Raw genomic sequence first — 16,289 nt, forward strand, 5'->3', positions numbered from 1 at the left:
TGAATATCTCACCTCCTTTTGTGTCAATGGCATCGTTTTCACCCTCTAAAAAAGAAATGCAAAACAGACTCATGTAAGTATGAATGACTTAAAAGACACATTGTAAAACAAATCGAAGACATACTAACCATAAGGATGTGTTGCTTCATCTCTACTATCATCTAAAAAAGAGAGACAGGACAGATCATTTAAAAACGTTAACAATCATGCTAAAACACACAGCAGCCTATAAGGGTACTGGCATGATAAGTAGTAGGAATGTAATGACTCTCGATTCAAATGTTTAAGATGCGACTAAATCGGTCTGCTAACCCCAAACCGATCTTAAATGTAGCATGGATCGGTCAGAAAATCGACTCAAACGTTACGAATCGCGATCAACTAAAATGTTTTGCTTATATGACTTTCTTTCTACCTTCCGAAAATACCTATTGTTTTGTGACAACTGATGCGTCCTCTCCTTCAGTGTCGAACTAAGCATGTAACTGTGTTGATCTATAAGTCATTTTGCATACTAGGCCAGGGTTCCACAATTGGCGGCCTGTGGTTTTATTTGGTCCCTCAAGTTTCGGAGCAAAAAATAATAATAATGATATACAGTACCAGTCAAAAGTTTGGACACACCTACTCATTCAAGGGTTTTTCTTTATTTTTACTATTTTCTACATTGTATAATAATAGTGAAGACCTCAAAACTATGAAATAACACATATGGAATCATGAAGTAACCCAAAAAGTGTTAAACTATGTGTTAAACTATATAAATATATAAATATTTTATATTTGAGATTCTTCAAAGTAGCCACCCTTTGCCTTGAACACAGCTTTGCACACTCTTGGCATTCTCTCAACCAGCTTCATGAGGTAGTCACCTGGAATGCTTGAAGGAGTTCCCACATATGCTGAGCACTTGTTGGCTGCTTTTCCTTCACTCTGCGGTCCAACTCATCCCAAACCATCTCAATTCGGTTGAGGTCGGGTGATTGTGGAGGCCAGGTCATCTGATGCAGCACACATCACTCTCCTTCTTGGTCAAATAGCCCTTACACAGCCTGGAGGTGTGTTTTGGGTCATTGTCCTTTTGAAAAACAAATGATAGTCCCACTAAGCGCAAACCAGATGGGATGGCGTATTGCTGCAGAATGCTGTGGTAGCCATGCTGGTTAAGTGTGCCTTGAAATCTAAATAAAATCACAGACAGTGTCACCAGCAAAGCACCCCCACACCATCACATCTCCTCTTCCATGCTTCACGGTGGGAACCAGACATGCAGAGATCATCCGTTCACCTACTCTGCGTCTCACAAAGACACGGCGGTTGAGTCTCAAATTTGGACTCATCAGACAAAAGGACACATTTCCACCGGTCTAATGTCCATTGCTCGTGTTTCTTGGCTCAAGCAAGTCTCTTCTTCTTATTGGTGTCCTTTAGTAGTGGTTTCTTTGCAGCAATTTGACCATGAAGGCCTGATTCATGCAGTCTCCTTTGAACAGTTGATGTTGAGATGTGTCTGTTACTTGAACTCTGTGAAGCATTTATTTGGGCTGCAATCTGAGGTGCAGTTAATTGCCGATTTCTGAGGCTGGTAACTCTAGTGAACTTATCCTCTGCAGCAGAGGTAACTCTGGGTCTTCCTTTCCTGTGGCGGTCCTCATGAGAGCCAGTTTCATTCTTTAAAAGTGCTTTCCTCTCCATCTTAAATAAGCATGCCCCATTCAAAAAATGCAGAACTAAGAACAGATATAGCCCCTGGTTCACCCCAGACTTGACTGCCCTTGACCAGCACAAAAACATCTGCATTAGCATGGAACAGCCCCCGCGATATGCAACTTTTCAGGGAAGTCAGGAACTAATATACACAATCAGTTAGGAAAGCAAAGGCTAGCTTTTTCAAACAGAAATTTGCCCATGCCCCCCCCGCTTCTCCTTCACCCAAATTCAGACAGCTGATGTTCTGAAAGAGCTGCAAAATCTGGATCCCTACAAATCAGCTGGGCTAGACAATCTGGACCCTTTCTTTCTAATATTAGCCGCAGAAATTGTCACAACCCCTATTACTAGCCTGTTCAACCTCTCTTTCGTATCGTCTGAGATCCCCAGAGATTGGAAAGCTGCCACGGTCATCCCCCTCTTCAAAGGGGGTGACACTCTAGATTCAAACTGTTACAGACCGATATCCATCCTGCCCTGCCTTTCGAAAGTATTTGAAAGCCAAGTTAACAAACAGATCACCGACCATTTCGAATCCCACCGTACTTTCTCCGCTATGCAATCTGGTTTCCGAGCTGGTCATGGGTGCACCTCAGCCACGCTCAAGTTCCTAAACGATATTATAACCGCGATCGATAAAAGACAGTACTGTGCAGCAGTCTTCATCGACCTGGCCAAGGCTTTCGACTCTGTCAATCACCGCATTCTTATTGGCAGACTAAATAGCCTAGGTTTCTCAAATGACTGCCTCGTCTGGTTCACCAACTACTTCTCAGATAGAGTTCAATGTGTCAAATCGGAGGGCCTGTTGTCTGGACCTCTGGCAGTCTCTATGGGGGTGCCACAGGGTTCAATTCTCGGGCCGACTCTATTCTCTGTGTATATCAATGATGTCACTCTTGCTGTTGGTGACTCTCAGATCCACCTCTACGCAGATGACACCATTTTGTATACATCTGGCCCTTCATTGGACACGGTGTTAACAAACCTCCAAACGAGCTTCAATGCCATACAACACTCCATCCGTAGCCTCCAACTGCTCTTAAACGCTAGTAAAACTAAATGCATGCTCTTCAATCGAACGCTGCTTGCACCCGCCCGCCCGACTAGAATCACTACTCTCGGCGGGTCTGACTTAGAATATGTGGACAACTACAAATACCTAGGTGTCTGGTTAGACTGTAAACTCTCCTTCCAGTCTCACATTAAGCATATCCAATCCAAAGATAAATCTAGAATCGGCTTCCTATTTTGCAACAAAGCCTCCGTCACTCATGCTGCCAAACATGCCCTCGTAAAACTGACTATCCTACCGATCCTTGACTTTGGCGATGTCATTTACAAAATAGCCTCCAACACTCTACTCAGCAAATTGGATGTAGTTTATCACAGTGCCATCCCTTTTGTCACCAAAGCCCCATATACTACCCACCATTGTGACCTGTACACTCTGGTTGGCTGGCCCTCACTACATATTCGTCGCCAAATCCACTGGCTCCAGGTCATCTATAAATCACTGCTAGGCAAATCCCCGCCTTATCTTAGCTCATTGGTCACCATAGCAACACCCACCCGTAGTATGCGCTCCAGCAGGTATATCTCACTGGTCATCCCCAAAGCCAACACCTCCTTTGGCTGCCATTCCTTCCAGTTCTCTGCTGCCAATGACTGGAACGAACTGCAAAAAGCTCTGAAGCTGGAGACACTTATCTCCCTCACTAACTTTAAGCATCAGTTGTCAGAGCAGCTTACCAATCACTGCACCTGTACACAGCCCATCTTTAATTAGCCCACACAACTACTTCATCCCCATATTGTTATTTATTTTGCTTATTTGCACCCCAGTATCTCTATTTGCACATCATCTTCTGCACATCTATTACTCCAGTGTTAATACTAAACTGTAATTATTTTGCACTATGGCCTATTTATTGCCTTACCTCCATAACTTACTACATTTGCACACACTGTATATAGATTTTCTATTGTGTTATTGACTGTATGTTTTGTTTATCCCATATGTAACTCTGTGTTGTTGTTGTTTTTAATCGCACTGCTTTGCTTTATCTTGGCCAGGTCGCAGGTAGCTTAGTGGTTAAGAGCGTTGTGCCAGTAACCGAAAGGTCGCTGGTTCTAATCCCCGAGCCGACTATGTGAAAAATCTGTCGATGTGCCCTTGAGCAAGGCACTTAACCCTAATTGCTCCTGTAAGTCGCTCTGGATAAGAGCGTCTGCTAAATGACCTATTTATTTATTTGTAAATGAGAACTTGTTCTAAACTGGCTTGCCTGGTTAAATAAAGGTGCATTTAAAAAAAAAATATCATAGCACTTGATGGTTTTTGCAACTGCACTTGAAGAAACGTTCAATGTTCATTCCAGGTGACTACCTCATGAAGCTGGTTGAGAGAATGCCAAGAGTGTGCAAAGCTGTCAAAGGCAAAAGGTTGCTACTTTGAAGAATCTAAAATACATTATTTAAAGAAAAACCCTTGAATGAGTAGGTGTGTCCAAACTTTGTACTGTACTGTATATAAATAAATGTTTTCATTGTTTGTCATAAAAGACCATAACAACACCAGGAAAATCAGCACCAAGTGATTTTAATTTTGGAAATCTATTCCCAAGTATTACCACACATAATAGAGAGACACATGATCATATACAAATGTAAGCAAGGTTCGAAGAATTATGTTTTAGTCAAATATTATATATGTTTGGGCTTCTTGCGGTCTATTCACAGTCTGCTAATTATTTGTGATTATGTTCCAGCCTCCCGACCATCAACTCAAGAAAAAAAAAATGTCCAGCGGCTGAATCTAGTTGAGAAACCCTGCTGTATATGGTAATTTTTAGATATACAGAGTAAAGTATATCATTTCATAATGAGGAATCACTTTTGTGAGGTGCACTGCATGGCCAAAGCGGGAGGGGAAAAGAAGCTCACTAAACTTCCAACCGGTCAAAGCCATTCAATTTTGAGATGAGGGTGAAATCCATAGTTGTGCTACATATTCATTGGCTATGTCATTTGTAAACAATAAATATTGATACATTACTGGCTCAAAACACTTAATTTGCAAAAATGACAAGTTAATTTGAGGATAATTAACATAGCAGGTTAGGAGAATTAGGTTAAAGTTAGTAAAAGGGTTAGCAAAAATGCATTAAAAGAAAATCTACTTTTAATGTTAATTTGACAAAAGCTGAATCCCTTCTAGCCATGACCCAGATCAGGTGTCTACATAGTATATACACCATAGACGTACATCACACGTGCACGTCAGCTCAGACAGATCCAGCTCAGAGGCCCATCAGCAGCAGATTTTAATTTTGAATGGAAAATGAATGTGTTTATGCAACAAATGTTAATGCATCAAATTGCATCGATTCGTTCTCTAATCAAACCGAATTGAAACAAATAGTTTCAAACTAAAACGTATCGTTTCTGTATTATATCAGAGCCCATGTATCTAGATATGTATCTAATCATCTTAAACGGGAGAGATGCACATCGCTAATGAGTAGATACAGTACAAGTATGTATAAGAGTCCGTTTTGTGATTCATAATAACATGTTGTGATAGCCATTGCTAAAACATTGCATGTCATTTATAATTGTTGTCACGTTTCAGTAAGAGGAGATGCAAAACATACCTGGGATAAAATCATCTGATATCGGGGGGAGAGGGACAGCAGCTGAAATGATATTGACATGAAGCTTGAGGAAGATAGAATAAATACTGAAACGTGGAAGGCAGTCACACCATACTGTACAGCAGAAGCTTTTTAACTAGGGTTAAACTGAGCTTGATGGGAAAAAAACTAAGCCGGTTTGCAGTTATGTGCTTAGCCTATTGCTGTAGCAGCCATTGACAGCTACAGTATGCTTTCATTGGCAGGAAGAAGGCCAATCCAGTGTCTTCCCATTACGACCAGGTGGGTCGTATCAGGTTGTGCAGTTTCCAGAAACACTCCTGCTGCCTTTTCGGGTGGTTCCTGCCTTTCTTTGTGACACACCCAATTGCAATTACTTTTTCCAGGTGGTTTTCAAGGCCCCCAAAGCAACATCCATTTTCTATTGGAAAATGGGCCAAGCAGGTTACTGGTCCTGCCATTGCTTTGACCTCTCCAATCCTTTCAGAAGGACGAGTCATCACAGTAAGTATAAAGGTATGGTGTTAAATGAATGGAGCCTAGCCATTCCCCCATCTTTCCAAAGGTATTATCATGACATATGCAGCAGTGCAATCTCTATACAAAAAAACCCCAATGTTGTTATGATAAGATCTCTGAATCTGAATTGCAGCTTTTGATTGAATTCCAAATCAGAGATTTAGTATCCATCCTAAATGGATTGGGCCAATGGTTCTTCTATGGGTTCATACGTTGAGGTTTGGTAGAGACATAAGACAGCCATCCATTATTTGTCCATCATTTTTATGCTATGTGCGTAGAAAGTTGAAATTAGTAAAAAAAAAAGAAATCTTGATTAACGGATGTGTAATGTCTTCTTCAGGCATTTCATCCATCTCTGTGAGGCCGGGACCAAGGAGGATACATGACTGAGGTGAGTGGAGGGAAAAGCACTACAAGATCTTGACTACCTCTATCATGTACAATAGTCTGATTCACACAAACCTTGGATTTCAGACTCCACATCCGTGTTTTGAGCTCCATCAACTGTTATGAGTAATGACATTACAAAAGGTTAGTGGTTAGGTTAGTGAATGTTACAGTCTGATGGTTAAGACAGAGAGAGAGAAAATATACCGACTTACCATCATCATCAGGAGTGGGGACAGCATCTGGAAGGAACAGACAGGACATGTATTGCAAACTGACAGAAACCAATTATATTCTGTGATTCCATAATTCTGCAATGAAGCACAACGACAGAGTGAGTGGAAGGTATTTGTCTCAAGAGTCACAGTGAACATATCTCTCCACTGAAACTGTATGCCAGCAGATTGACACATTGGTGGGACAGCGTTTAGCTACACATGGAGGAAATGGAACAGCAGTAGATATGAGCCATGATGACAATATGTACCAGGTGATAATGAGGTGGTTTACATTCGTACCCTGGTGGGATTGGGACGGACAATGTTTTATCAAGAGGGGTATTCACCTTCCTCTACCTGGACAGCAGGCCTCAGAGAGAGCCTCAAGTTATCCTGCCTCAACCTCCAGTTTCCCCACAAAAGCTTCCTCAGAGGTAGCTTCCGATAATGACCGGATCTCCCTCTGCATCCGGACTCTCCCCTTCAGGGGCCTGCTGTTCCTGTGATGGGGTCGGTGGATGCTCAGTCCCCTCTGCGTCCGGACTCTCCCATTCAGGGGCCTGCTGTTCCTGTGATGGGGTCGGTGGATGCTCAGTCCCCTCTGCGTCCGGACTCTCCCATTCAGGGGCCTGCTACTCCTGTGATGGGGTCGGTGGATGCTCAGTCCCCTCTGCGTCCGGACTCTCCCATTCAGGGGCCTGCTGTTCCTGTGATGGGGTCGGTGGATGCTCAGTCCCCTCTGCGTCCGGACTCTCCCATTCAGGGGCCTGCTACTCCTGTGATGGGGTAGGTGGATGCTCAGTCTCCTCTGCATCCGGACTCTCCCATTCAGGGGCCTGCTGTTCCTGTGATGGGGTCGGTGGATGCTCAGTCCCCTCTGCGTCCGGACTCTCCCATTCAGGGGCCTGCTGTTCCTGTGATGGGGTCGGTGGATGCTCAGTCCCCTCTGCGTCCGGACTCTCCCATTCAGGGGCCTGCTACTCCTGTGATGGGGTAGGTGGATGCTCAGTCTCCTCTGCATCCGGACTCTCCCATTCAGGGGCCTGCTGTTCCTGTGATGGGGTCGGTGGATGCTCAGTCCCCTCTGCGTCCGGACTCTCCCATTCAGGGGCCTGCTGTTCCTGTGATGGGGTCGGTGGATGCTCAGTCCCCTCTGCGTCCGGAGTCTCCCATTCAGGGGCCTGCTGTTCCTGTGATGGGGTAGGTGGATGCTCAGTCCCCTCTGCGTCCGGAGTCTCCCATTCAGGGGCCTGCTGCTCCTGTGATGGGGTCGGTGGATGCTCAGTCCCCTCTGCGTCCGGACTCTCCCATTCAGGGGCCTGCTACTCCTGTGATGGGGTCGGTGGATGCTCAGTCCCCTCTGCGTCCGGACTCTCCCATTCAGGGGCCTGCTACTCCTGTGATGGGGTCGGTGGATGCTCAGTCCCCTCTGCGTCCGGACTCTCCCATTCAGGGGCCTGCTACTCCTGTGATGGGGTCGGTGGATGCTCAGTCCCCTCTGCGTCCGGACTCTCCCATTCAGGGGCCTGCTACTCCTGTGATGGGGTCGGTGGATGCTGCTCTTCTTCCTCAGTCCCTTCCGTTGTCTGGACGACTTCCTCCACAATGGGCTCGGCTAAAAGTTGAATTTTACAATCCAAGGACATTCGTTTAGGGCAGGGACTATATCCTTATGAAGACATGTTTGTCGAAACGCATCGGTCGTAAGTGGGAGTTTGACTGATCTTCGAGATACAAACCACAGGTTACTTTGCTTTTTGTCATTCATTTTTAAGACTAGGTGTGTACTGCATGTCCAGGCAGTGCAGCACAACCCCTTCATAGTTAGTCATTTTAGCTCTATGGGGTTCTGCTGGCCGGAGGTCATGCATACGTTTCTCATTCAAATATCTTCCTATCCGTGACGGTCTCTGACCAAACACCAACGTCAGGCTAGATAATGTCTACCGGTTGTGGGTCATTCCATGGGTCCTACAGTGCAAACTCCGCCCACCACGTTGGATGAGCTTATCCAACGCACCTATTCTAGGTGGTGTTTTAAGACGTTTATCCGGCTAACGAAACATGGATGGTTAGCTGTAGGACAGGACAAATGCCTTTTCTGATAACAAATAAGCCCAGAGGGCGTCATTTGAGTGACAGTTACACCCAACCTAACCCATTCTACACCCACTCTAAACTGTCCCCTAAAAAAAAATCTGGTGAGGATATGTACACAGGCATCTTTGACATTCCGGTAATTATTTCAACGTAGTATCATTTCCTCATTGTCTCTTGGTAATGGAAGATGGAACAGATCACATTATCCGTCTGTGTTTTTGGAGTAAGAAGAGTGTGTTCGTTTACGTAAGATAATACCTTGCTATATGTAATGTGAAGGGACACTATGTTTGGTCCTTGCACAGAATCCCTGAAAAACAAATCAGCCTCAAGAAGGTGTGGTCTTACCTGGTTCTTTCACAGCAGATTCCTCCTTGGTTTCCCTCAGCACCACAGAAACCGGCCTCTCCTTCAGACCTGTTCATTTGTAAATGTTCATGCGGGCACGTGAAACATTAGGTAAAAAGAAATATGCCATTTCTCACCACCACACAACTCTAGAAACCCAATCTCGGCTAGTCTATTTGCAACACAGACAAAAAAAATAGCTATTTCACAAGAGTATCATTTTCGACTGTCAGGAATATGATTCATTTAAAAACATTAATACGTTTGAAGAAGTGAGAATAACCAAAGACTTAGGCCTAAGTCTTTTGTAGAGCCCGACCGATATATTGGTTCACCGATATTAATAATCTGCCTTTTATCGATATATTGCTATCAGTCGATAATTCAACCGATAACCAATATTCAATAAATAGGATGAAAAAAGGGACAGTTTCTATAAAGATTAAGGGAAATGAAATGAAAGAAGTCATCAACAATGCACAACTGACTTGGGTTTACAGCTTGTCGTACCAGTGCCTGACCCAGCAGGTATGGGAACACTTCCATGGGCCATCAGTCACACAGCAGGATATGACATCCTGAACTATTAACCCCCTCCCATCTTGTTTGGTTATTTTAAGAGGATCCTTTGACAGTCCTGGCCATGCCCTAAGCAATGTCAACATTGACAGTTTATCAATCACATATCAGGGCTACTGGGAATCTGAGAGAATAGAGCTCTACTTACAACACTAACGTAAAGAACATCAAATATGTACTACATGCTCCAAGATTAAACATGTTGGGGTTGGGCTACAACATTTTGTATGAAAGTTGCTATAGATAAAGTAATTATTGCTATTGAACGAGCACACACGCCAATTTGAGAACAGATCTTTAATAAATCAGAGAGGCTTTACATTTTGAGGACACAAGCTTTCCTTATCTGGTATCATTTCATTTTTGGACCATAAACTGTAAGTCAGTAATGACTTCAGGTTTTCAGCAGGACTACCAGCACCTGATAAGATTTTAGTTTCATCAAATCAAGAAAAGGCCTTAATCTGATTATGAAAATACACCTCAGCTGTTTCAAACACAAAGACACAAAAAACAAAACAAAAGTATTTTTTCTGTCATACAATTTCTAAATAATACCTTTACAGCAATAAAATACAGTACAGGTAGGATTTACAACTGGTAAATGGCAATAAGAGTGCTCCAAAAGGAGTTGGTAGGTTGTTCCACCCGGAGAGTTTCACCCTTTCACCAAAACAGCATAATCAAGTCTAAATAATGTACAGCCTGGTTTCATAAGACTTCTCACATAATATGCAAAGAAGCACCCAGGATATACTGCAGATACATGTTCTCTCTAAAGAAACAATCTTATTGTCATCATACATAAACACCTAGCTAGCTAACACAATACATATTATTTAACTAGCATATAACTGGAAAGCGAGAACTGACAGCACACAGTTGATAGTTAACAATTTAGGCTATAGCGCTTGTATTTAAATCTGTATTTATGATAGGTATTTTAAAAGACATTTGAATTCACTGAGAAACACCTTAAAAACAAAAACAGAAATATTCTCTGTTTCATTTTCAAATGGAAAAAAACTCACTTCAAGCAAATTATTATACTTCATGTCTCTAGTCTGAAATTGTATATGGTTTTTCTGTCATTATCTTTTGACATTATGACATTACCACTTTTATGTCAGAAAAATGGTAGGATGATGTAAATGTTTGTAGCAAAGTAAAAAAAAATATATAAGTTAATTGTCACTCTTATATTGCATTGTAACTAGTTTTAAAGTAGAGTACGCACATTCTGTGACTTGCAGGTTCAGGGTACAAAAAGTACACTAATGAAAGAAAGACAGACACCCACACACTAATGAATGCTTCCGCAGTTTTAATGAATGCTCCCAGAGTTGTATCTGTGGCAGCACTTATCAGTGCGCAGGTACCAATTTGTATTTCATTATTACATTGTATTGTGGGATAACAGTGGAGCGAAAGGGGGAACCCAACCCTCTGATTTGTATGAGCCAATGTCCAAAACAAAAGTCACAGACCACCACAGACCAGCCATAACATATTTAGCACTGAAAGTGATTGAGTTCAGCACCACCAATTCCTAGCCCCTCCTTAGACACACTTGTAGATCTGAAGGGGTGGGATAGGCGTAAGCAATATGGCGGAACATCCATCCAGCCAATCAGAAGCAAAGGTGAAGCAAACACTGCATTGTGTATACCTTTCTGATCCCTTCAGATATACAGGATTGTCTTTAGGGAGGATTTATAACATCAGCCTGATCTGCGCAGTTTCACTTCTTGTTCACCTTGGTGGCTTTAGGCTTTAAGGTTTATTAGGCTAGAAGGTTTATTGCAGCCAACTTTTCCTCATTCATGATTATTTCCTTCTTGTTTGTAGTAGTGCAGTTGTTTGTATTCTTCTCAGGCATCTCTTCTTTAGCCTGTTTGGACTTTTTCTCCTCTTTCACAACTATCTCCATTTCTCCACTCTTTTTCAGCTCTCTCCTTCCCTGTCTTGACCTTGGTTAACTGTTCCGTCTCGACCTTGGCCTTTGCAGTCTTTTCTTTGACTAAGCGCTCATTCGCTAACCACTCTTTTTCTTTAGCAGCTCTCTCTTTGGCTCGTTGCTCTTTCTCCGCTCTCTCCTTCTCTGCCCTCTCTTTGGCCACCCTCTCCTTTTCTGATTTTTCCTTGGCTACCAGTTCTCTCGCCACCCTCTCCTTTTCTGATTTTTCCTTGGCTACCTGTTCTCTCTCTCCATCCTCTCCTTTTCTGATTTTTCCTTGGCTACCTGTTCTCTCTCAATCCTCTCCTTTTCTTTGGCGGCCTGTTCCTTCTCAATCCTCTCCCTCTCCTTTTCTTTGGCGGTCCGTTCCTTCTCAATCCTCTCCTTTTCTGCTCCCTCTTTCTCCATTCTTTCCAGCTCTGCCTTCTCCTTTTCTATCCGCTCTTTTTGTCTCTCCTCCTCAGCTTCCCGCTCTTTCTCCAGCCTCTCTTTCTCCAGCCTCTCTTTCTCTGCTTGCTCCTGTGCTCTCCTCTCAGCCTCTTTTCTCTTCTTGTTCTCTTTCCTCCCCCTCTCTTTCCTCCCCCTCTTTTTCCATCCTAAGATGAGCCGCTAGCATTTCCTGGCCTTTTTGTGCCGCCTCTTGCCTCTTAAGCTCCAGAGCATTGACAAATTGTCTCTCTTCCTCCTCTTCGGCCATGATCCTCCTCACTTCAGCCAGAGCCATTGCAGAATTTTTTTGGCTTCAATCTTCTCATGGATCATCCTCAACTGTTCCTTTAATGTGCCTTTAATTTCCTCCCAAGTTCTCTAGTTGGATGCTCTGGGGGTTGGAAACTTGTTTTAAAGGGCAGTATGTCAACACCCCTTCCATTTTCCACTGCCCATGCCAGAAGGTTTAACATTATGCTATGTTTAGGGCTGTCAAATGACAAAAAATAAAACATTTGAGTTAATTTGCTGTGATTAATCACAAATTCGGAATTTGCTCAAATTAAGCTGCAAAGTAAGTTTGTTTTTATAAAAAGCATTAGGAGAATATTTCCAAATACCAAATTTAACAGCATGTTAATTTTCAAAACCTTAAATTTCTAAAAAATAATACAAAAATAAACACAAGTTGACAGTGTCCAAGAGCAAGCTGGAAAGTGAAAAATGGCTATATTGTGAAAATGTATGAACACGAAAATGTGCTTTTTGGTTAAAGGGTTAGGTAAAAGGTTAGCAGAATGGTTAAGGTTAGATTTTTAGCAGAAATGACAGAAGTTCCGGCTTTGCAGCTTGGCCAGTTGCTTAGAAACTATTTAACGCTGCCTGGTTGCTTTAGACCTTAAGCTCCATCTTAGAATTACCCTTAAAAAAGGTAGAATCCGCAGTCACCCTGCCTCCGTTTTGGATGGCCTGGAGAAATGTAACCACTCTCAAATTCATAGACAGAGCTATGGATGCAAGGACTGACCATCCATGATATCAAAAGTTTTTCAACAGGGAAAGTAAAAAAATGCCTGGAGTGCATCTTTAAAGCTAGAATCCTTAGTTGAGACATTCGTTTTTGGACTTAAATGAATCATATACAGTGGGGAGAACAAGTATTTGATACACTGCCGATTTTGCAGGTTTTCCTACTTACAAAAGGTACACTTCAACTGTGAGAGACGGAATCTAAAACAAAAATCCAGAAAATCACATTGTAGGATTTTAAAGTAATTAATTTGCATTTTATTGCATGACATAAGTATTTGCTACATCAGAAAAGCAGAACTTAATATTTGGTACAGAAACCTTTGTTTGCAATTACAGATATCATACGTTTCCTGTAGGTCTTGACCAGGTTTGCACACACTGCAGCAAGGATTTTGGCCCACTCCTCCATACAGACCTTCTCCAGATCCTTCAGGTTTCGGGGCTGTCGCTGGGCAATACGGACTTTCAGCGCCCTCCAAAGATTTTCTATTGGGTTCAGGTCTGGAGACTGGCTAGGCCACTCCAGGACCTTGAGATGCTTCTTACGGAGCCACTCCTTAGTTGCCCTGGCTGTGTGTTTCGGGTCGTTGTCATGCTGGAAGACCCAGCCACGACTCCATCTTCAATGCTCTTACTGAGGGAAGGAGGTTGTTGGCCAAGATCTCACGATACATGGCCCCATCCATCCTCCCCTCAATACGGTGCAGTCGTCCTGTCCCCTTTGCAGAAAAGCATCCCCAAAGAATGATGTTTCCACCTCCATGCTTCACGGTTGGGATGGTGTTCTTGGGGTTGTACTCATCCTTCTTCTTCCTCCAAACACGGCGAGTGGAGTTTAGACCAAAAAGCTATATTTTTGTCTCATCAGACCACATGACCTTCTCCCATTCCTCCTCTGGATCATCCAGATGGTCATTGGAAAACTTCAGACGGGCCTGGACATGCGCTGGCTTGAGCAGGGGGACCTTGCGTGCGCTGCAGGATTTTCATCCATGACGGTGTAGTGTGTTACTAATGGTTTTCTTTGAGACTGTGGTCCCAGCTCTCTTCAGGTCATTGACCAGGTCCTGCCATGTAGTTCTGGGCTGATCCCTCACCTTCCTCATGATCATTGATGCCCCACGAGGTGAGATCTTGCATAGAGCCCCAGACCGAGGGTGATTGACCATCATCTTGAACTTCTTCCATTTTCTAATAATTGCGCCAACAGTTGTTGCCTTCTCACCAAGCTGCTTGCCTATTGTCCTGTAGCCCATCCCAGCCTTGTGCAGGTCTACAATTTTATCCCTGATGTCCTTACACAGCTCTCTGGTCTTGACAATTGTGGAGAGGTTGGAGTCTGTTTGATTGAGTGTGTGGACAGGTGTCTTTTATACAGGTAACGAGTTCAAACAGGTGCAGTTAATACAGATAATGAGTGGAGAACAGGAGGGCTTCTTAAACAACAACTAACAGGACTGTGAGAGCCGGAATTCTTACTGGTTGGTAGGTGATCAAATACTTATGTCATGCAATAAAATGCAAATTAATTACTTAAAAATCATACAATGTGATTTTCTGGATTTTTGTTTTAGATTCTGTCTCTCACAGTTGAAGTGTACCTATGATAAAAATTACAGACCTCTACATGCTTTGTAAGTAGAAAAACCTGCAAAATGGGCCGACACTTTTCTCCGTGTATATCAATGATGTCGCTCTTGCTGCTGGTGACTCTCAGATCCACCTCTACGCAGACGACACCATTTTGTATACATCTGGCCCTTCATTGGACACTGTGTTAACAAACCTCCAAACGAGCTTCAATGCCATACAACAATCCTTCAGTAGCCTCCAACTGCTCTTAAACACTAGTAAAACTAAATGCATGCTTTTCAATCGAACGCTGCTGGCACCCGCCCACCCGACTAGAATCACCACTCTCGACGGGTCTGACCTAGAGTATGTGGACAACTACAAATACCTAGGTGTCTGGTTAGACTGTAAACTCAACTTCCAGACTCACATAAAGAATCTCCAATCCAAAGTTAAATCTAGAATCGGCTTCCTATTTCGCAACAAAGCCTCCTTCACTCATGCTGCCAAACATGCCCTCGTAAAACTGACTATCCTACCGATCCTTGACTTCGGCGATGTCATTTATAAAATAGCCTCCAACACTCTACTCAGCAAATTGGATGTAGTCTATCACAGTGCCATCCGTTTTGTCTCCAAAGCCCCATACACTACCCACCACTGTGACCTGTACGCTCTTGTTGGCTGGTCCTCACTACATGTTCGGTCGTCAAACCCACTGGCTCCAGGCCATCTATAAATCACTGCTAGGCAAATCCCCGCCTTATCTTAGCTCATTGGTCACCATAGCAGCACCCACCCGTAGTCTGCGCTCCAGCAGGTATATCTCACTGGTCATTCCCAAAGCCAACACCTCCTTTGGCCGCCATTCCTTCCAGTTCTCTGCTGCCAATGACTGGAACGAATTGCAAAAATCTCTGAAGCTGGAGACTCTTATCTCCCTCAATAACTTTAAGCATCAGTTGTCAGAGCACCTTACCGATCACTGCACCTGTACACAGCCCATCTGAAATTAGCCCACCCAACTACCTCATCCCTATATTGTTATTTATTTTGCTCTTTTGCACCCCAGTATCTCTATTTGCACATAATCTCTTGCACATCTAGCATTCCAGTGTTAATACTATTGTAATTATTCTGCACTATAGCCTATTTATTGCCTTACCTCCATAACTTGCTACATTTGCACACACTGTATATATATTTTCTGTTGTATTTTTGACTTTATGTTTTTTTTACCCCATATGTAACTCTGTGTTGTTTTTATTGCACTGCTTTGCTTTATCTTGGCCAGGTCGCAGTTGTAAATGAGAACCTGTTCTCAACTGGTTTACCTGGTTAAATAAAGGTGAAATAAAATAAAAATAAAATAAATAAATAAATAAAAGTATCAAATACTTGTTCTCCCCACTGTATACCCATTGATTCTTGAAGAATATAACTTCTAAAATGCCTCATGAGCTTAGTTCAACTGTCTTAACCCATCAGACTCCACAATACAAGCTTGTTTTACGCCAATGTTTGTAAACAACGCAAATGTCAACAAACACTGTATAGGGTTCAGGCATAGCAATGGTATAGTTATCCAAATCAGCCATCTGATTCACGCTGTAATTGGCTATCGTGGTTCTGCAGCAGACATATGCAGTAGTTCTGCAGCAGACATATAGTGAGCAATATGTTTGGAACATCGAATCACAATACATATAGAATCGTGAGAATCGCAATACATATCGGCACGTAAGTGTCATGATAATATCGTATCATGTAGTCCCTGGC

At 43.0% G+C, this 16,289-nt stretch overlaps 1 protein-coding gene across 6 annotated transcripts in view; it reads right to left on the minus strand.

Moving 5' to 3' along the window:
* Positions 1-16,289, minus strand: part of LOC121549650 (aspartyl/asparaginyl beta-hydroxylase-like) — a 60,136-nt gene that overhangs the window by 9,688 nt on the left and 34,159 nt on the right. For 3 of the 6 annotated variants that reach the window (XM_045210368.1, XM_041861437.2, XM_045210369.1), the window contains 6 exons: positions 8,942-9,010; positions 6,491-6,517; positions 6,351-6,392; positions 5,367-5,408; positions 129-161; positions 13-45 (listed from right to left, as the gene is read on the minus strand). In XM_045210368.1, the coding sequence (XP_045066303.1) occupies positions 13-45; positions 129-161; positions 5,367-5,408; positions 6,351-6,392; positions 6,491-6,517; positions 8,942-9,010 (246 nt within the window). The remainder of the gene's footprint in view (positions 1-12; positions 46-128; positions 162-5,366; positions 5,409-6,350; positions 6,393-6,490; positions 6,518-8,941; positions 9,011-16,289) is intronic. The other 3 variants (XM_045210370.1, XM_045210371.1, XM_045210372.1) reach the window with 3 other exon arrangements.

Source organism: Coregonus clupeaformis, chromosome 34, assembly GCF_020615455.1.
Source record: "Coregonus clupeaformis isolate EN_2021a chromosome 34, ASM2061545v1, whole genome shotgun sequence".
NCBI classification, from domain to species: domain Eukaryota; kingdom Metazoa; phylum Chordata; class Actinopteri; order Salmoniformes; family Salmonidae; genus Coregonus; species Coregonus clupeaformis.